This window comes from Zeus faber, assembly GCF_960531495.2.
Source record: "Zeus faber genome assembly, chromosome: 17".
Classification (NCBI taxonomy): Eukaryota; Metazoa; Chordata; class Actinopteri; order Zeiformes; family Zeidae; genus Zeus; species Zeus faber.
The window spans coordinates 18,046,924-18,069,259 of NC_137204.1; the positions used below are offsets into that span (position 1 = coordinate 18,046,924).

At 41.9% G+C, this 22,336-nt stretch overlaps 1 protein-coding gene across 1 annotated transcript in view; it reads right to left on the reverse strand.

The window, feature by feature from the left end:
- Positions 1-22,336, reverse strand: part of hcn1 (hyperpolarization activated cyclic nucleotide-gated potassium channel 1) — a gene marked incomplete at both ends in the record, with an annotated part of 64,833 nt that overhangs the window by 21,715 nt on the left and 20,782 nt on the right. The window contains 2 exons of the mRNA XM_080018365.1: positions 1,638-1,856; positions 10,289-10,450. Coding sequence (XP_079874491.1) covers positions 1,638-1,856; positions 10,289-10,450 — 381 coding nt within the window. The remainder of the gene's footprint in view (positions 1-1,637; positions 1,857-10,288; positions 10,451-22,336) is intronic.

Consider the following 22,336-nt stretch of genomic DNA (forward strand, 5'->3'; position numbering starts at 1 on the left):
CAGACTTGTTCTCATCTGCTCCCGGAGCAGCGGCAGCCGAGGTGACGCCTTGGACGACGACGCGATAGATCCCGTTGATAATTTTGCGCGTGTGGCGGGCGAGAAAAATGAAATCTGTCAGATGACGCCGTGAAGGAATGACTATCAATCTATCGTTTGCTGTGAAGATTGGCTCTGTGCATCGTCTGTAATCTGCTGTTGTTCTCCTTTCCTTTTTTTTTTTTTTTTTTTTTTTTTTAAACCACAAAATATGAAGCGAGAAATATTCTTAAATCATTTCTATTTGACTGCATCACATTTCTCCGCAACACCGGTGGGGGCGGGAGGGGGCAGGTGGAGTTTTCCCTCGCTGCCGGACAAGCTGGCAAGGTCATTACCCCACAGTAGAATTAAACAATCACAGCTTATACCTTCAGATGCGGGTTGTAAATTAATAAACCGCTTTGCGAATTTGGGCTTTGCCTGTCACAGCGCGGGGACGGCCAAGGTGACTCTACTGATATATCCTCCCTGATAAGAAACAGTGACAGCCACTTCCCACAGGGTAATCAATGGCTTCTCTGTTGCATCAGCCTCTTATTTGTGCGTGTCCGAGCACATTCACGTGTGTGAATTTGTCCATGCATATGTGTTTATGAAAACATGCACGGGTGTGAAAAAAAAAAAAAAGTCCAATTGATCGCCCCTTTTTCAATGGTTACTTCTTTACTTCATTGAATGTTACTTAAATTAATTGACAGATGTAAATAATGCAACTGTTACGAGTGTCCTTTGTCAGAGTGGGCTACAGTACTGATAAAATGAACAGATGGTGGCTACATATGCAATTACCCAGAGGTGAACTCATCCAGCTCATCTTTCACTCGCTGTTCCAACAGCTTCAAGTGAAGGTCAGCGCTTCATTTTCATTTTCATTTTTTATTCATTTAAATACAACAAAACGGCGACCGTAACAGCACTCCTGCGGTGTGAGACGACGAACTGTGGCAAAGTGCGAGTCAAACTTAAGAGTCTTGCGTGCGTAGTGCACCAGTCCCCCCCCGTCCGCGTGCCCTCGGACCGCCCGGACCTCTTAGCGGGATCACAGATGGCGGCTCGGCTGAAATGCTGGAAAATCAATCTCGACGTAAAATGTGATGTAACAGGGGATGAAATTGAAGGGAAGAATAAAATCGTTCCCCGTGAGCGCCCAAAACAACGAAGGGCTCGTCCTGTGGCAGACCTGCGCACCCGTCTGGCCTTCTGTGATCTGCAAATCCTCTTTCCTAGCGTCCTGTCCTTAGATATTGTGATCTGCGTGAGCTATTCCCCCCTGGTCGCCGGGGGCAGAGAGGGAAGGCCTAATCTACTGATGCCAGCTTCCAGTAAAAAGGATTCTAATGCTGTGGGATATACCATTGGCTCTGTCAATCATAATTACAATTGTTACCGTCGCAGTAACCACCATATGGTGGTTGGTGTGGTATGACATTATGTCATATCGTGCCAGACCCTTTGGATAGCCAACAGCAAGAGAGTCTGTTTAAATGAAGGAGAAAATCGTCACCAATCACATTTAACATGTGACTAACATGAGGTTGTGTTACATGGTGTTTGTCCAGGGCGACAACGTGTGTGAAACCACCAGGAAACCTTACCTTTTCCTGGTATTGTCGGCGCGAGGAGTCCAGCGACTGGATTAGAGCCGTGGCGTGGCCCACGAACATGGCGTAGCAGGTGGCGCCCACAATCATGCTCAGCATGGTGATCCACAGGTCGGACATGCTCACAGGCGCCCGGGCGCCGTACCCGATGCACAGCATGTGGCTCATGGCTTTGAAGAGCGCGTAGGAATACTGCTTGCCCCACGAATCGTTCTGCAGGGACGGTGAGAGGGAGGGAGAACATGCAAAGAGGAGAAGGAATAAGGAGGAGGAAACAGGGTGGAGGGGTTTTACCGCGAGGCATGGCAAAAAAAATAAAAAATAAAATGGCTCCCTCATTAGGCAGAATGGGAATACAGGCTTTTCTTTGATGGATCACTGAATCTCCACCGAACATTCTGCCAACATACCCTTCATGCTTCAGAGCCTAATGCTCACACTGAGCGAATAAACTTTCCATCTCTCCCTCCCTCCCTCCCTATCTCTTGCTCTCTCCCTCCCACAGTTAGTCTTCAGGCGTTGAACACTTGCTGTTTTTTTTTTGTTTTTTTTTGCATTGCTCTTTCTATGACGTTTTCCAATATTTCCCCCATTTGCCGCTGGGTGAGAAACAATTGCCGGCTGCAAGTCCTCAACGTTAAAAAGAGTTAACCACATTGAGATTTACCCATCAGATGTAAAGTTTTTCCGGAAAGCCACGGTCGTCCTTCACGGAATGAAGCAGAGAGGCCTGACCTGGGCTTGTGCCTTCTCAGGGTCGATTATCACAAGTGTCCTAATGGGATTCACTGTGGAAGTGGACTGCCAGAAACACAAGGCTGATAAGCAGGGAACACTGCTGCCATCCACTTACATGGATTTATTGCTATAGGATGCATGCTCTGCATCTGATGAGTCCAACTGGAAGTATAATTTTGTGTAATATTATGAATTCCATTCCACATTAAATCATCTGAAGCACCCCTGCCTTTAATTTAATTTATTTTTTTTAACTATGCAACTTTTGATCTTTGCTACCACGCGCTGCTTGAAATTGGTCATAAACACGTGATAATGAATAACATATTTCAGGCTTTTATGGGGAGGGAAAATAGGTGAAACACGGATTCAAACGATGCTTTACTGTAAAGGGAAGCCACGACTACCAATGGTAGCAGCGCAGTTTGGATTAACGCGTCACACTGTGTTAGAGAGTGTGCCTTTTTACCCTTAGGGGGCTGAAATGCAGAGCTGCTGTAAGACACTGAACAGCCCTCAGCCAGGCTGCGTTGGTAACCCAGTAAGCTCTGCTCTGGACACAAATGTGACAGCTCCCTAGTTCACCCTTGTAGCCCGGGCTGAGTTGCTGACTCCTACAATAGTGAAACTAAAAGTGCTGAGGGAGCTTCTTCTCCCGCACGGAGTACCTCGTCTCCCCAAAAAAAAAACAGAAGAGCTCACGAAAATACAAAGTCCAGAGAAAATACGGTTAATCACTGTCTTCAACAAAGGAGGATATAATTAATCTCACCATGGAGTTCAGCTGCGTATCCCACAATATCAACACATTTTGTTTTGTTTTTCTGTGCAGGGGCACAAATATCGAAAGCTTAAGTCCAGCTGCGAGTGAGGCATGAAACTTGTAAGTCCATTAATGCATGTGATCCCAATAATACCTCTAGTAACACAGTTCTACCACTACTTCTACAACTACTACTACCTATACATATATATACTATAATAAATATCAATGTTTCTCTAGCTCATCTCGTATCTTATCTCTACATTTTAAATTGAAATGTCCTTTATTTTCTTCTGAATAGATTTTGTGAGACTTCTTGTTGATTTGTATGGATATAGATATTAGATAGTTGGAATGCCTACACTGAAACTGATCATTGCTGCTTATGTGAACACAAAGGGAGTGATGTTGATTCCCACCCATAACCTGGCTTTACTGACTTGTGATTGAACTGCTGTCATCACAAGAGCTGTACGTGCATCAAAACACTGTGGATTGTGTCCATAGCCTTTCCAAAATAAAACAATAATACTCTAATTATGAGATCCTCAAAAGCGGTATAGAGTCACTTTAAGCGGTTTTCGATAAATTTAACTTTAAACAACATGATACCACTGCCGACTGAAAGGGAGGTTACAATAATCCAAACATTTTTTTTTCAAACTATGAGCTTTAAACCTTAAAAAAAAAACACAATGTTGAAATTGAAAATAAAATTGTCTTTTCTTCAGAAAAATAACAGTTTGTATGTGTTCCAAACCTTTCGTATATTATATTTATACATGTGTGTTCAAAAAAATGTATCTGTAATCCTCAATATCAGTCTTTATCTGATGCTTTAATTACTTAATCGTGTAACTCTCGAAACCCGGCAAGCTGTCCCCTGCACGGAAAAATATGATGCATCATTTTTATTTATCAATTACATAATTAAACCACAAGCTGTTCTCACTGAGAGCGCACAAAGGACACAGCAGTGTGTGAGAGTGTACGTCAGGCTTGCATGTTTGTCCAACTCCTCAGTAGACAGTACACTACAAAGGTTAAGGGAGATTTACTACAAAAGAAAGATGTGCATGAAAAAGAAGGACGGGAAACTGTCCCCAAACGCCATTTTCAACATGTTCAATACGGAGTGCATTCACCGTGATGCTCCATCAACCATGTGATAACTGGACCAATTGCTGAAAACCAACGACTACGCACTGTCGGCAAACAAGTCCCCGTTGGTGCAGTATGGCATGCGAGTCAATATTAATTAATTAATTAATTAATTGATTCATGGTTTATTAATAAATTATTTAGCGAATTAATTAACAAATTAATAAACAAACGAATTAATTAGTTAATGTATTGGTTAATTAATTAATTAAATAAATATGCTTATGAAATGAATCCTGAAATTAAAAAAAGTGGCAATAAATATAAAAATATATAAATAAATGCAAATATAGAAATGACTAAATTTAGGTTAATAAATAAATACATTGATTTTATTTTAAAAAGGATGTTTTTCATCCTTTTTTTTACAATTTTTATTCATTTCAGGGAACTTATTTCATAATTCCAAATGTATTTATTTAAGGGGACTTTTACTTCATAATGCCACATTTCCAATCCTCATATGCAAATGAATGGGGCATAGACGTCCGGACAGAAGCGGGCCTACGACTCCCGCTGCCGGGGAGCGGACTTTGCACCCGTGACCTGGGTGTGGGTCTACTGTCCAGAGAGAAAGACAGGCCTCTCCTCCAAGCTGTCGAGCTAGTGGGCTGACCCTTGCACTGTGCTGGAACAGCTGTCTGACGTGTACAGGGAGCGGCTAGCCAAGTGGAACCGGGTGGTGGCCCACCACCGTGACCGGCTCGCTCCCTACCGGCCACTCGCTCCAACCGAGGAGGTATTGGAGCTGACTCTGCTGACTCTCAATCTGTGAGATAACCACACCCCATTCATTTGCATTTAAGGTCCCATGAAATAAATGAAAGTGGAATTATGAAATAAAAGTCCCCTTAAATAAATAAATGTGGAATTGTGAAATAAAAGTCCCATGAAATAAATAAAAATAGGATTTTGAAAAACATCCTTTTAAAATAAAAAATATTTATTTATTGAACTATATTTACTAATTTATATGTTAATTTTTACATGTTTTTATATATTTATTGCCTCATTTATTTATTTCAGGATTCATTTCATAGGCATATTTATCTATCTATCTATCTATCTATCTATCTGTTTGTTTGTTTGTTTGTTTGTTTGTTTGTTTGTTTGTTTCTTTCTTTCTTTATTTAATATAAACTCAAATGCCATTCAATACATTGTGGACAAACGGGGATAAAAATGGGATAAACAACTCTTTGCTTGAAAAGTTATATTTCATCCATACAGTAAGGATACTGGTGTATAAAGGTCTTTTTAGAGGCCTGATGACAGTTGAGTGAAGGCAATTGGGACACAGACAACATGTATTTAATTGCCCTTGTTTTATCAGCGGCATACCAGACAGCATTAAATTAGGGTGGCAGAGGAGCTAATATCTGATATAAACAGCTGAAGGTGGGAAGTTTACCGGGTGCTGGATTACACTGGTCAGTCTTCACAGGATTTTATCAGGTAGGCATTAAACACGCGGCAGGAGACACCAGCTACTGGCTATTGTCATGACAGGTAGTGATTCACACAATCTGCGATATATCTACTGCTCTGTTTCCTAAATGTGTGGGCGTTCGTGAGAGGTCGCCATTGAAGCGATAACGCGGCAATCACGTGCTTTTTGGAAATTTGATTGGTTGCTGCCTTAACAGTGGCCGGGAACTAACTTGCCCGCCCACACGCACAGGCCCTGCACGCCAAACCCCCACAGTGCCCAACACGCTGCTTCACACAAATAATTTGACCAGTTTATTCCACGGATTCCAAATCATACAACATAAAAAAAGAGGTGTCCATGCCACTGGGCAAAGCGATGCTCTACGCCCTGCGCCTCCTCGCCTCTCACCAATATCTGCTGTCCTTTCCTGCCCACTCTTCTCCTCGCAGCTGGAGGGAGAAATGAAGTGACTCAACATCGGAGGAAGGTGTTCATGCAGATATATGCAGAACTCCTCGCTGAGGTGAACAGAAAATAAGATCCCTCGCTCCCTCGTCGTCGCTGCCGTCATGGAAGAGGTTGAAGTTATTAATCGTTGTGGAGCGGCCGCGCCACCGGTGCATTTCAAACGGAGCTCGGCTCCATCCGGCCGCAGAGGGGGCGGAGCGGCGACTGGTGGCGAGCTGACGGCTTCACGGCGACAAGGAAAGTCGAGAATTAAACCTCATGCAAATGAGCACCGGGCGCCGAGTGTCGGCCAATAAGACTCAATGGCGCTGGTTGTTTGAAAATGGACGCCTGAACCGCTGCGTAATTGTTCTTGATAAGGCAATTTTTTTTTTTTTTTTATGAAAAACGTCCCTTAAACTATCGATTAAATAAGGAAAACGTCGTTTGATGTTTTCTTCTTTTTCCTCTTTATTTTAAGGGGCGGATGGCAAGATTATTTACATAATTTCTGGAGGGCAATTATTCTGATAGGTAATACAGCTCTACCATTTTAATCTTAAAAGGTAGACGCGGCCCCATCCGTCTATATAATGTATATTAGACATAGAAGAGAAGAAAGGAGTTTGTAAAACAGATATTGAGTCGGCACGCCCACGAACGGCAGGTGCACAGAAGCCCCGTCGCCGGCGGTGCCACCCGAGCATTAGTCCTAGTAATTCTTAGCAATAAGTCCTTTAAGAGTTCTTTCCGCGTTCTCTGCCACAGCAATAAAGTGGCCGAGGCCAACAGATTAGGAAACACAAAGATCGGAAGAAGGAAGGATCTGAAGAAAAAAAGAAGATTGTACAGGAGTCGTCAATGTCAGGATATAATAAAAAAAAAAATTAAAAAAAAGAGGACACTTGAGGATAAAAGGAAAGGATGGAAGAGAACGATGAACAAAAGACCAGAGCAGGAGAGGCTTGGCGTAGGGATGTTAATAATTTACCATTTAACCCTTTACAGACAAGAGAATTTTTTAGGTCAAAATGTAAGAATTTTGACAGATTAATACTACCAGTCAAACAGTTAAACTGTTTATCAGTTAACAATCAGTTAAACAGTCTATAAAAAATGTTTCATGGTGAATGAAAAATAGGTTATACAATCTTTTTCTTTAATACAGCTCATGCGGGCGACACGACAAACTAGGGCTGTGCCGATAAATGCACTGCCGCGGTCACGTGATGCATCATCACCGTCATCGCCGCAAATAATAAAATAAAATATATTAATATAAAAAATTGTTGTATTACATTTTTTAATGTAATATGTAAGTTAAAGACAAACACAATCGTCCTCCTTTAGTTACGATCGCTGACCGTCTTCCATCTGTGTAAAGAACAAAAAACACGCCTTTTTTTTGTTATTTTATTTGGAGGAACGGCTTCACCGTCTCCCCGCGACCGCACAGCAGGCTGTGTTCGCGTATAAAAATATATTTATGATTCCCTTTATTTATAATTAGAATTTGTAAAGATCAATAAAAAAAGGGCGTAATTCACTCTTTTTCTTTTGTTTTTTCGGGGGACCGTGCCCAAATATTTTAATAGCGTGGGATAACATTGAATGATCGGTTAACGCGGGTGGGCTATCGGTCAGAAAATAAAAATAAAAATCTAAATCGGCATCCCTAGCGGGGAGTCAAGGCGTAGAAGAAAAAAGAAAAAAGAGAAGAGAGGAAAATAAAAGGAAATATGCGAGGGGATGAGTTTTGGGGAAGGCATGCAAGAGAATAAAAAGGGCCAGAGGAAGTTAGGGAAACGCAGGGCAGGTCAGGACAATCCCAACGAGGGAACGGAGATGAAGGGAAATCACAGCGGCAGACATGGCGGGGCATTCCTGCAACGGGCATGCTAGCATTGTGACACGGGGAGAAGGGAGAGTGTTGCATGCAATAAACAAAAGGTGATACATTATTAACATTTTTGTGCACGAACAGTGATGCATTGCGATGGTGAGAGAGGAGGGAATGCCTCGGCCGGGCAGAGCTTTTCACTTTGGATTTGCCAGACCTCCGTCAGTACACAGGCCCGTGCGCTGACGGAGGTCTGGCCAACCCACAACCACAGGAGAGATGTTGCGCATTGAGTAACCGATGAACTGTGCCACAGTTATCTGACAATCTGAGCAGTTCTGTCATGAGGTTTTCAACTCATTTTGTTGAAAATGATCCGTGTTGTTGATAACAGGATTACCAAGATATTGGTGGACTACAAATGTGTTAAATTTATTGTAATTATATGCACGTAATTAAACTGACCCTGTAATTAAGATTTAACAGGATAATTGTGACAGAAGCCTGTTGCATAGCCTTACAAGTTGCGCTTGCAAACAGACAATGCATCGCAGGTTCAACACCCCTGGCCCTAATAACTGAGATGTGTTCATTCTGTAATAATAGACTTGGGGTTCAGTGTAAAAATCTTTAATGGAGGTTTTACCACCGGTAGATAGGTCAGAGAATGAATTTAAAATCGGATTCACCGTACAGTAGGTTTGAAAACAATTCCAATGTGTGTTTTGTTCATTAGCTTCTTTATCGCTTTTCTGCAAAGAAACCAACTCCTTTGATGATAGTTTTGCCACAGCAGGAATGACCCTGCCCGGGAGGGGACTGGGCATAGAGTCATTTCTTGCTATCTAATATATTTGTATTTGGAAACAAAATGAGATCGATGGTTTGGCTCTACCTAAGCATTGTTAATAATTAGGAAACTGCAGGGAAAAAGTGACAATGCTAATTAAATTTGTAAATCCCCTTTGAAACCAATGTTAAGTACGTAGATGTGGAAACAGACTGTAGCTGCATGAACAAAAAGAAGAAAAAAAAAAGAAAAGAAAAGAGTGAATATGATGTCAGTTGGATTTGGGCTTGATTGGTGCACTTTGCCATCATCAAATCAGAGTGAAGTAAAGGCTGTCATTTGGGCCGCCAGTGCTCTGCCCCTGAGCTGATGCTGTGCATGGCTACTAGAGACTGTTATTGCAGAAAAAATGGGATGAAAAATCGCTTTACTTTATGGGTGAGGACGATCTCCGACTAGACCAGTGTTTGCTGTACATAAAAAATATTCTCCTGAAAGAACAAGATATCCTATCGCAAAAATCTTAAACAAAACAAAACAAAAAAATCTTCTTTTGCAACATATACTAAAATGGCCTCACTTAGTGTGCTATGGAACTTTTTGAAAGTCAACATGATGCAAGGGCATGCTTATTGGCTATGAAAGGATATGGTTAATACTCGTAGCCATTTGTCATTTTCTCCACTCTGGTGAAATGTAGGGAGTAGCCAGCTGAGCACTTTTCATTGCATTGATTCCTCTGAACCTCCCCCTCGTGGTATAGGCGATGTACTCTGTACTCCTCAGTCACGGGGCCCTTACTGTTCCCCTATTGAGAAAATACCTGGGTTCTACTTTCTTGTCTTCTTTTATGAACGAATTATGTAGGGTGACACTCAACTACACTGCGTGTGCACGCTTTCAGACACACGAATCGAAAGGCAGCTCTGTATGCCCCAAAGGCACGCACGCTGGATGTCTGTACACGCCACGTCAAGGGCAGCGCACGGAACTGCCAACCCCTACCCCCTATAATCAAAGGTCAGGTTTTTCAAACTCCAGCTGTGTTGCTCCATTGTTCTTTGCAGCGGAGCCGGTAGCCACGGCACAGCTACCAGGTCTCAAGGGTTTCTCATATTATGCGTCCCGAGTCTGCCCATTCCTACTGTAACCGCTGTCGGAACAGCGGAATTGACACCCCTTGATAACAGAAGACAGGAGATCAACGCAGCTAGATTCTCCACTGAGCTCATTAGGACCTTTAACCCCTTATACCTTAGTAGTTTTCTAAAAGTCGTTTTGTTTTTTTCTCGGTAGCTGATTTGCACAGTTAAAATCGTCACCTCACTTGGTTTCTCAACGAACACAGAAATACAAGCCTAACGTTAAGGAGCCCGCCTGATCTTGAGACAGAACACCGATGGTGCGATCGGTGGTTCTACTTGTGAAATTCAACAAAATAACAAACAAAAGGAGAAAAGTATTTAATACTTACAACCATACCATTTAGGGATACCCAGCAGTCCGGGGGGAAATCTTGAAGGAGAGGCACCAGAAACTGGAGACATCCATCCCAGTGACATAGAAGCAGCATCATTCCAATCAAATTAAATATTCTTACCACAGCACTGGCAAGGTCATAGGTCATATGGAAGATCTGTCCGAATTAAAAAGAGAGAGAGAGAGAGAGAGAGAGAGAGAGAGAGAGTGAGAGTTAGTTAGTTATCTGGCAAGCTTTGCCCATTCCAACCCATCCACGAAAATGTGGTTTTGTTAAACGTTTCCGACAAGCTGCACTGTTTTTATACAGCGACCCCCAAAACTCTCAGAATGAAAGGTTAACATTCTCCATTACTTCCAAGGAAGAAAAATGATGCTTTTACCCATTTGTTAGTGTGGTTGTCTGTGAATGTCGAGTGGCGACCCATAAATAAAGATGGACAAGCCCCCGCATCCGTCTATAAAGCTTGGTTGCACTGAGCGCCAACAGCGTCGATCAACTACCTACCAACCAACGCAAGAACGCTGCGAGTCCAAAGATCAAAGTTCCCCAGACCCTTTCAAACTCATCCACATCGCGCGGTGATTGATTTCCGTTTCAGCGGGAGGACAAGGTTTTCGGAGGCGAACAGAAGGCGGCACCGGGATGCACCGTAGGGTCCCGCGGAACAGCGGCGTCAGCGACGACGGGATTTAAATATTTGCTTAGCTTGGGCCGATAACACGTGGAGTACCGGTGAAAAGCCTCGCCTTCATTTTGTATTCATCGGTTAGCTTATGTTAAATTTCGCTGGCTATGCTTAAAAAAAAAACAGTTCAACCTCGGGTTTGCCACCAGCAGCCGGGACGGGAAACCAGACAGGTTCAATGTCAGGTTGTCCAACCATAAGTAGATGGATGGTTTAGGTTTGTTCCTGTTGAGTGAAAACGCCGATGCGTCTGGCATTCACACTGTACTGGATATCATAGAGTTATGCTTGACGGCTGAGTTAAAAAGTGTAAGTGCTACACATTTGCAATCCCAAAATACACAAGACATCCGTGCGTGCCTGGATTTCTGTTCGTTGCTGTTCTTCTGGTGTTCCCGGACCTCCCAAAAGTCGACGCAAAGCTTTCTCTGTTTGAGACCTCGCAACTTTGGGGGATCTTCTCTTCTGACAGTAAAGCTCTCAAAAGCTCACACACACACACACACACACACACACACACACACACACACACTCTCTGTTCTCAAAATATGTATAACAATAAATAAATAAATAAAAAATACCCGGCTCTCTATAAAACCGAAGGAATTCTTAACACCCGTGCTGAGTCTAGCACTTTTTTTTTTTTTTTTTTTCATAGCAGAAAACAAACTAACACTCGAGACCAAACTTGAACCGGATCAGACTTTTTCTTTTACCTCAGCCAAGACTAGACACATAATCAACATATTTAATTCCCTTTCAGTATTATTTTATTTTTTTTGATTTTGATAATAATTGACGTTCATGTGTATATTTTAGAGTCAATCAGACAATTATAATGAACATGACTTATAAACAAGTTACATTTCTCATTTAAACATAATAAAACAAAAAGCTTAAAATACAAACATCAAGACAATTGTCAACACCCGACCGTCCCACCCTCCCTCCTTTTTTTATGTAAAATTGGCTCTTGGTGTTTCATTGAAGTGAGCAAAACCGTGTATTGATGCTTCACTATTCAAGAACATGGCTTTTGCTTTACAATAAACCGCAAGCTGATTTTGAGACTAGATATTGCCGTTTTAAAAACCACTGTTAGTTACGTGTCTTGCGATGTGACACGTTATTCCAGGGAGAAGACGACACAGTGTGGGATCCGTCCACATTTGGATGATATACTATCTACGTATATCACATTATTATGTTCCACCGCGAGGGCGTCTCGCAGTTGTGATGTTATTTTTTATTCTTTTTCCCCAGAGGGATTTGAGTTTGAAACAATGGCACAGCCTTTTTCCCCATTAAAGGTAATGTCTCGCCAACAGCCACAGAAAACTGCAAAATCACCTTTGAAGTAGAGGACATGGTGCGCCTGTTCGGCCACCAGAGAATTTAGCTTGCTGCCAGACGGTGTGTGTGTGTGTGTGTGCGCGTGTGTGCGCGTGCGTGCGCGTTTGTCTTTGCATTCACAGATGTTGAGCCATTCATAGTTTATAACGGCTGCTCTCCAAAACAAATTGACCTGTTGAGAAAAAAAAAAACAAAAAAAAACCCCCACCATACACCTACCACCTCACCGTCACTCCAAATAAACAGTGTGAGTGTTGTTCCGACAAGTACTGACGGAACGGGCCCCCGCAGGCCGTTTAAAGAGTCAGCCAATAAGGGTGTCAAAATAAGAACTTGCTTCAACCACGAGCAAGTCTTTCAAATCAAACTGCGATAAGGCTTTTAAATCGGAGTGGGATGTTTCAAGAATAGAAAGCCGTTGGCCGGGTGAGTAACTATGGCAGCCATGAGGAGAGAGCCTTCAATGAAATTGGATCTTGTCAAAGAGATTGGTCTTATGCCTGGCCATGTCTCCAGCTAATTCAGAGCCTTTAATTCTCAAGAGAAACCCATTACTTCATTCCTGGTCGGTTATTCCATCATCTTTTTTTTTTTTTCTTCTCTAATGAAGAAAAGGAGAATTTAGAAGTGATTTTCAGGTTTCGGGTTATAAACCAACTGCAATGGCCATTCTTTTTAAAGCCTATTGTAAATGTCCCAGGCATCGGTGGTCATTTTTCGTATGCGGAATTCAGATAATTGTTATCTATCTTTTGAGGTAATGGCTTTGGCTTTCTTCACGAGTTCCCTTCTGTACTAATTTGGGAATTCAATCGTATGTGACGGTGCGGTCACACCGCCGGGCGACGTGGCGCCACAAAGCGACGGGCTGCGATGCATTTGCACGACCGGCGACGAGCTCGCGGCTTGGCGGCGACACGGGAAGTCGAGCAGGTTTCAACTTTATGCAAGTGAGCAGCGCCGAGCGCCGGACGACAGCCAATGGGAGGGACGATAACGCTCTCAATAGCGCTGGTCCTTGGAAAATGGACGCTCGGACCGCTGAATTAAGGAACACGTCATTTTATGATTCTTCGACAAGGATAATTCTTTTTTTTTAAAGGGACAGCCCTTTTTCCATCTATCTGTATAATGTATATTAAATATGGAAAAGGAGAGGGGTTTGAAATGTTTGGCACGCACACTACAGCCAGTGGATTTTGAGCCGACACGCCCACTGACGCCAGAGGCACAGAGGCCCAGTCGCCGGCGGTGTGAACGTACAGCGACGAGACGAGAGCTGCTCGGCTTCGCGTTGCAGCCCCGTCGCCCGGCGGCGTGACCCCAGCATTAGTTGGCCTTTATGCCAGGGCACAACGTGCTAACATTAAAGGTTAATTTTACAAAAGTAGTTAAATGAAAATGAGTACTCACCCAACTATTAGGTTTGTTTTGAGCCCAGTTGGGGCAGATTTTAAGGAAGATTATAAAAATCCCCCCTCTCTTTCTATAAATATAGATATTAGTTTAGGATATTTTTGGTACTGTTCATCTTCAACCATGAAAGTGAGAAATGCATTATAACCAATGACAATGAACTTGAAAGAAAAAATAAAAATGGGTAAGATGGTTAAACTGGAACAAAAAATGTCGAAAAGAGTCATTGCTGTCTCCTTGGGATGCTGGCTAAGCAAAAACGCTGGAGAAGCCAGATGGTCTGAGGCGTGTGCGTGTGTGTATGTGTGTGTGTGCGTGTGCGTGTGCGTGTGCGTATGTGTGTGTGTGTGTGTGTGTGTGTGTGTGTGCGCACGCGCGCGTGCGTGTGTGTGTGCGCGTGTGTGTGTACGTGTGTGTGTGCGTGTGTGTGTGTGTGTGTGTGTGTGTGTGTGCGTGCGTGTGTGTGCGGGCGCGCGTCTGCGCGCTCACATTTGTTTGATTATCTGCTTGAGCATGTGTCTCGGAATGTGTCTACCTACACGTGCGATGGAATTGCCCCAGGGGGATAAAAGAAAGTGTAATATGAGAAAATGTGCCAGAGAGAGTGCAAACAACAGAAAAATATGCAGAGGAAGATTTTCAAGGCATCATGACAGTAGAATCAAAAGTGACGGGGAGATGTGGCAAAAAAAATGGTTATGTTCTGTACCTTGCACAGGTAGAGAACATAGAATGGCATTTATTGAGATATACTGTAGAAATATATATATATATATGCAAAATATGTGATTAATGTATTTATTTCATTCTAAAATTCATATTATATATATATATACATATATATATATATATATATATATATATATATATATATATATATTGTCGAGCCATAATGACGTATTATGCTTCTGTAATCATCAAAAAATTCTTCTTATTTGAAAATTCATGTGTAACCTTAATGTATCATCTACTGTTGCCTTTAGTTCTGCACTGCAACCCTGAAATTACCCGGACATTGTTCATGTTCAACATGTTCATGCTCTATCATGCGCCAGTCATTTACCTCCGTGCGAATCTTCATGCACGGAGCGTAGCTGCTTCGTATTCCTTTCTGCTTTCCTTTTTATTCCTTTCCAGCCTTTCGTTTATATTGCAGATACGTTCAAATACATTGAGTATTAACGCACTGGAAGGCCTCAGGAGGTGCTGACCCAGTGGCAGAACTGAGCAAAGTTGTTGTAAAGTAAGGCTGGCTTTACACATCGCAGTGTGTTTTTGTAAGTGGTGTGGTGTAATAAAATGCAGACCTGCCAACATGGGGAAAAAATATTTGGAGGACAATAATGTACCAGGGAGTCTCCGTGGTGTTTGAGTTACTGCAGCTAAATCCCTTCATCAGTTATTCACACCGTAGCCGTCTCGTAATGAGGCTAATCACATGTGAGCTGCTACGGGTAACTCTATATACACATTTATCTCATTAGAATTTATCCATTGAAATGCATCATCTTGTAAAGTTACTCAACATGTTTACCAACTAGAGATGCGCCGTCTGCGACATTCTTGGCCCATTTTCCGATTTTTTTGAGCTTGACCTGCCGATTCCAATTTCGGTCGATTCCGATTTTCATTCAGCTGTGTGTTCATAATAAAACACTGACTATTAAATAAGTTTAACATTGTCGCCCGATCATTTTGGGTTTATATCCGTGATCGGAGAAATCAAATCTTCTTATCATTTGGTCTCATTGGGTATATCTGCTGACAAATACATTGCCTGATCTGATCAGGCTGACGTGATAGGACAGCTGCACATACAGACTACTGCATCAATTTTTTAGCTGCCACAATCGTGAGATTGCAGATTTTGACACTGTTTATTATTGTTCATTATTCACTTTGGAACAATAATAGAACAACAACAACCTGTACCTGGACACAACATAACTAACATGGAACTGTGTCCAGTTCAAACGTCTAATGAAAGTCTCTTTCATTTTTAAGTGCAGATATATACATTTCTATTATACTTATATGGTACTTGCCATTCAAAAATAAATTGCAATCATTGCAACAAAAAGTAATAATAATAAATGAGCGACTCTTCTCACTCTCGATCACTGGAACTCACCGTGCATTAATCCAACCAAATCAAATGGAACGACTCGTTTTACTGAGTGACTCGCCCAGAACCGAGTCTCCAAAGAAAAAGAGTCAAACTTTTCATCATGATTGGAGCTCGTACACTAGGAAGCAGAGCAGACGCTGCGGTGACAGCGATGAATACGATAATACACAATCTGCACAGTTTTGGAATATTGTCAGGCGATAGAATTAATTATTTATCCAATATTTGTTTACCCTGAAGTACTTCCAAACAGCAGATTTTCTTTCTTTCGCTCTTTTTTGAGTGTCAACCACCCAACTACGTTACATCACGTTCGTGTCGGCTTTGAGTATCTGAGTATTTTTAGGAGTACATGAGCACAGTATCGGGCGTGTGTTTATTTGACCGGGACAGAATCTGAAAATATATCTGATCGGCTGGTCACCCGTCATGGCCGATCAAGGTAAAAACCGGACGATTGATCGGTGCATCTCCATTGCCGACATCACATATTGTCAATATTACGGTCGCATTTTTGTGATTATTCCTCCCCCACTTCTCATTTTTCCTCAGCAATGCAGCGTCAGTGGATAAAAAAGTGCGCTGAGTATCAGTGGACGTTGGGTACAGAACCACAGGTCGTAGCATCTGGTCCAATCCCATGGATGTAGTTTAAATACCAAATAATTGCTGGCAAAAAGCTGGCATTTCGTTACCTGTGTATTTTGACCAAGAATTTTGTAGCCGGTTCACTAAATGCGCACAGGTTGGCAGGTCTGAAAATGCATCAAGACCTTCAAAACTCTCAACCCGGTTGAGGGTGTTTTTTATTTATTTATTTATTTATTTATTGATTTATTTTTTAAATAATGGTATTTTGCTTTTTATTCTTCACAATGCTTAACGATTGCTAAAAATCCGACTTCACTGGATAAAGTAAGTCGGGAACAAAGCAGGTATTGCCATCAAATGACGCACATTATATGAAAGACACTACCAGCTGCAGAAATACGCAGTACTGGAAAAAAATAACTGAGACATAGTCATTGTTTACAAAGAACAATGCCCCAAGGTCACCATGTGGCATCTGCAGCATCATTCTGAAAGTAATAAAACAACTCCAGTATATGTCAGTGCTGGTTTTCCCCTTTTTCTAATAGAGAGGTTTAGGTTACATGGAAAAGCACAGTAGTAGAGACAAAACAGGAGACGAGGAACAAAGTAGTTTGGATTTGATAACCATAGAACGGGCATGTGTGTGTGTGTGTGTGTGTGTGTGTGCGTGCATGCGTGCGCGTGTGGCATTAAATTGGCAAAGCGGAACCTTGTAAGCTGTGTTAATTACTGAAAATATCTCATTGTTGTCGGCCTGTATCCACCACGGGGATCAGAAGGCCTTTACAGCGCGATGCTTTTTTACAAACAGTGCGCTAGTAGGCGGTAGGTAGCGTTGACAGCAAGCCAAAAGCACCGCAAATACTCTTGGCTGGCAGCGGCAGAATACGGGCTTAGAATTAAGTGCCTCCAGCTTGAATTTGACCGGACGGCCCATAGGTCGGGAAAATCCTCTCATACAGTGGCGTCTCGCAGCCAATAAGGGGTGTGATAGGGGCCCAAGGTCACACGCCGATCACGCCAAGCCGGCGCCGCATTCACTCACGTTCGGCCCGCTCACCTCCATTCAACTGCACCGTAAGGAACGAAAGATCGAACGTGTCGACGGAGCGAATTTCAGGGCTTACGGGGGGGGGGGGGGGGGGGGGTTTGAGGGGTGGGCGCGTTGGGGAAACGAGAAGGGTCACTGCACGTTAGGCGCATACACAAGGACTAAACGTCGGAACGTGATGTGAGCGCGATATGAAAATATATATTTTTTAAAAAGTCTCCGCTGTCCTCTACCAGCCTGAAGTATTACGTAGAGATAAACTCTCACACATAAGATCACAGCAGCTGACCAAACATCTATGCACAAGTGACACACGGCCCAGGACGGTACAATCAATTTTTGGTAGATTGAGCATTCACCTTTGAAGTTTTACTTGACTTATTTTAAATATCAACCATTGTACAGAATAAGTAAATGAAGGGTTATTATAATCTCAGTGCCAACTCCTTAAGTCTTACACACGAATAATAGGGGAAGAAACCGCAGTCTCCCCCCGTCTTAGTCCCCCTGAATATAAACCCCGATGTATTTTCATATTGTGTTGAACTCTGCTTTAACCTTTTTGTACCTTCAGGGCTACTTTGCAAAATGTCATGTACGTACTATAGGTTGACTTTTTTGAAATCAGACGTGCAAAGGAAATTGCATGCAGAGGAATTACTCATAGTCCAGCTGTGGGCTGCGGCCACACAATTAGAAAGCGTCATTTATGCATCTTCAAATCGGACATGGCAATGAGTGACCTCTGTTTAAGGTTAGCTAGGATTAGCAAGGGACTAATTTGAGGGGATTAAATCCACCGCTGGCTATTACATTGAAGGATGACAAAACTGCTTCCAGGAAAATCTGGAAACTCTCCTGCTTAACATCGTCTTGTAAATCTCCTTTTGGACCTCGTTGGTTGTTCTTAATCACAAAATTACAGTTAAACTAGGATTTTGAAAATCATATTATCGTGTAATGGGAATTTAACTTATTTTTAGTCTTATTTTTTTGCCATGTGTTTAAAGTCATTGCATCCATTTTAATAAGATAGGGTACAAATGCATTCTGATGAAATTATGAACAAAAGGCAATATTCCTGGAAAAATATTTAATTTCAATTAAAATAATATAATAACAAGAGAGACCAAAAACCGAGCTTAGTTAGAGCTTGTTAATGTTGACGAAGGAACAATTTATCAACACTATTCACTAACAACAGTCGTCCACACACATAATGGGATGTGACATAACATCAAAGCATCACGACACAGACTGCATACACTGCATAAAATATGATTTGGGATTTTGGATCTTGACTAGACTGGAGGTAAAAAGAAGAGAAAAGAGACGAAAATGTCATCTGTTGACACAGAACAAGATGTTTTTCTTTTCACAGCCAACACCACAAGGCAAACTTTGGCCGGTAAACAGATCCAATGCAAAACTCTCAGGGGCGAACTCAGAAAAAGGATTGCGCGTCTTGTGCGGCTGCTAAACCTGCGCAAATAACACAAAACGCAGGCATCGCCCCGTGAAATGCACCCGTCACTGCGCTGCCACGCAAATAGCGTCTCAGTGCACCGGTGCTATTTATGCTTATTTGAATGAGGTATCATGCATACACTTGGTGTGAAATTGGCCCCTTTCTAAAAAATTGAGCCTTGTTGCAAAAAACGTCCAATTCACAAACACCGGCGCAAACAGCCACACGCAGTTAGAGTGAAATTATTAGTGTCTGGAGAGAGCTGGTGGTAACTGTGCGTGGTGATCAAAAAACAACAACCAGAGCACCGTCTTCACAGAGCTGGTGCAATTGAAGCGCATTAGTAAGGGGTGTCACGCCCAGACTTCCCAGTGATGTGTAAATTATATTTTGACTTTATTATTATAATATTCATTACCGTCACAGCGTCTGGAGGCCGCAGAATGGGCAGGAGTCCGTGGTGTTTTTTTTCAAAACGCACTCAGATTGAATCTTTGAATAATTTATTGTACAATAAATGCATCACCCGCGTTGACCAAAACAAATCCATAATTCCTATTTAACTCAAAAGACATTGTGAAAACAACAGAAAGTTATAGGGAATAGCGATAAAGTGGTCAAACTTGGCATTAAACCACGAACGTCAGGACCATGGACAGCTCCGCTCAAACACGTTTTTATACGGGAAAAGAACAAATGAAAAATAAGGTTATTACATACAGATTTAATAACAAGATAAAAATAATAATATAATATAAAGATATCAGGGCCATGCAAAAAAATTATGAATAAATACCCCCGTGTTTCGAGAATAACATAATATGTTATTCTCGAAACACAGGGGTATTTATTTATTATCTTAATTTTATTAAGACTATTATAAGGTTATTATCTTGATATTATATATAATATATATATATTAATATATAATATAATATATAATATTATAATATAATATAATATATATTATATATTATGCCATATACATATAATATTAAGATTTAGTGAGAACTAGAATTTCTTCATTAAAAATGTTAATATATACATATTTAATTCATGTCATGAATGAGCTGTGTGGGAAGATTGCATTTTATTATGGATTTACTCATCCTATGTAAATATTTTACACATGTAGTCACTGCACTTTAACCTACAAGTATTAAGTACATTTTAATCTAAAAGCAAAGCGTGTTTAAATCTGCGCATCAGCATGGATCCGCAATCGGGCGCAAAACAAGGGCAAATTGCACTCATCAGCAGAACTTTATGGCCGTGTTTGCGCTGTGGTATCATTAGCGCAAGATCTTTTAGTGAACAGAACGCTAAGACGGCGCAGATGGCGGGCGCAGTTGACGCACAACTCATGGCGCTATTAGCGGCCGCATTCCGTTCTTTATAACTTCGCCCCTCAGTGGAATAACATATATGACACTTTATTCCTTCACATCAGAGCAGGGTGCATTATCACATGCCAGCGCTTCAGTCCCGGCGAACAAACCTTCCATCCTGAGATAAAAGCAGAGCATCAAGTTAATGAGACCACAAAGTAATTGTAGCCAGAGACTTAATTAAGAGCCGATCGATGAGTCGTTGGCACAAGGAGAAAACAAGGAGTGATGTATTTATAGGATAGGGAGGTAACAATTTTGCATTTAATACAAAAATAAATTTAAGACTATCAATCATTCTCCCTCTCTCTTTGACTTTCTCTCTCTCTCTCTCTTTGAGCTCATCCAAATTTTGGGCTCACTATTGGACCAGGGAAGGCATCAGCGGGACCGGGAGGAGGCAGCGATAAGTAAGCATCAGTGGAAGCAACAAGGGAACTAGAGGTCCAGATGACAAAAGAACTTGACCGAAAAACTTGCTTACCTTGATACCGTTTTTCAATATTTGGGCTTTTCCAGTGAGGTTTGCATGACACACTAAACGTTGTTTCAGCAATTTTTCCTCTGGCGCTATATTCATGTTTCAACCCCACAAATTGCTGCATTTCATAGTCAATTTCCTGCCACTTCTGCTTTGTGCAGCTGCTATCAGTGCAATTGGAAAATGTATCGCGACAGACTTGAAATCATATTCTACTTTCATATCTCAGGGTACTTTAACTTGCTGCACTAAAATGTGACTAGTGAGAGAGAAGACAAAGCAGCTGAAAGAGATAGCGCTCTATCGACTGGTGGCGGACGACACAGAGCTTCCTCCCTGTGACTTAATATATTTCATTAATTGAATGCCACCCTTCAAACAAAATAAGTTCATATTTATAAAAGTTCATACGGTATAAAATATTCTATGCATACGGAATCAAAAATAAAATTGAATTTGGAATTTGTATTGAACTTGAAATGTGTGACTTTTGAGGTGAAATGAACAGCTTATAACTGGACCTAGTTCCCTGTACAGAAGCTAGTATAGATATACTATATATAGAGCCAGACAAAACAAGAGTCTATCACATAGTATTCACTCCTCCAAATTCTGCGTAATGTCCTTTTTTTTAGCTTCTGTCAGCACAAAAGAAGAGAGCGCACAGCAAACCTTTCTTTGTTATGGAGCAGCATGAGTTTCATTTTTTTCTTTACTTTTGGCATGATGATGTAGTGTGGACACCCTTGTCTGGGACACATCTTGTAACCCGAACACCGCTACGAGCGCAAGACAAAATAAAAAGAAACGGCACCTTGGGTTACAAAACAGTATTCTCTTCCTAAAAAAAACCCTATCCATCGATCATTGTTTTGAATGGAGAGGCCTCCACCCATCCCTCACGTTTTTGTTTTTTTTCCCCCCTCTCTCCTCCATCTGCCCTCAGTCCCGTCTACTCCCTCCGCACTGGAAACAGTACACTGGACCACCATTCCCCTGAACGTTCTCTCACTCCCCCGCGTGCTTTCTCACTCGCTCTGCATCTATTTTGGTCCTGTGATCGCGATAACCTCAACACTTCTGCTCTGCCTTAATCTGTGCACTTCCATTCTGAGCAGCCGTAGCTGCAGCATCGCCGGCAGGATCCCTCGCAGCCGCGATGTCGTCTTGGTTAGACCCGCTGGCTACTGTGAAGATAGACGCAGGGGCTCCGCAACCCCGACCGAGATAGAGGTATATTAAAAATACACATAAAGTTGGCAAGAGAGAGGGTTGTGCCACATTCATTAAATCCTCCCCACTGCGTATTATGTGCCTTGTTTTAAAAAAACAAAAACAAAAAAAAAACAGTTCCTTAATTTGTCTGGCACTAGACGCAGGGCTAATTCCAAACACTCTTGCACACCAAAGAAGAGGGAAGTGCTATTGTGTATTTTACAATAGATCGACGTGCGGCGGCAGCCCGAAACGCTGAG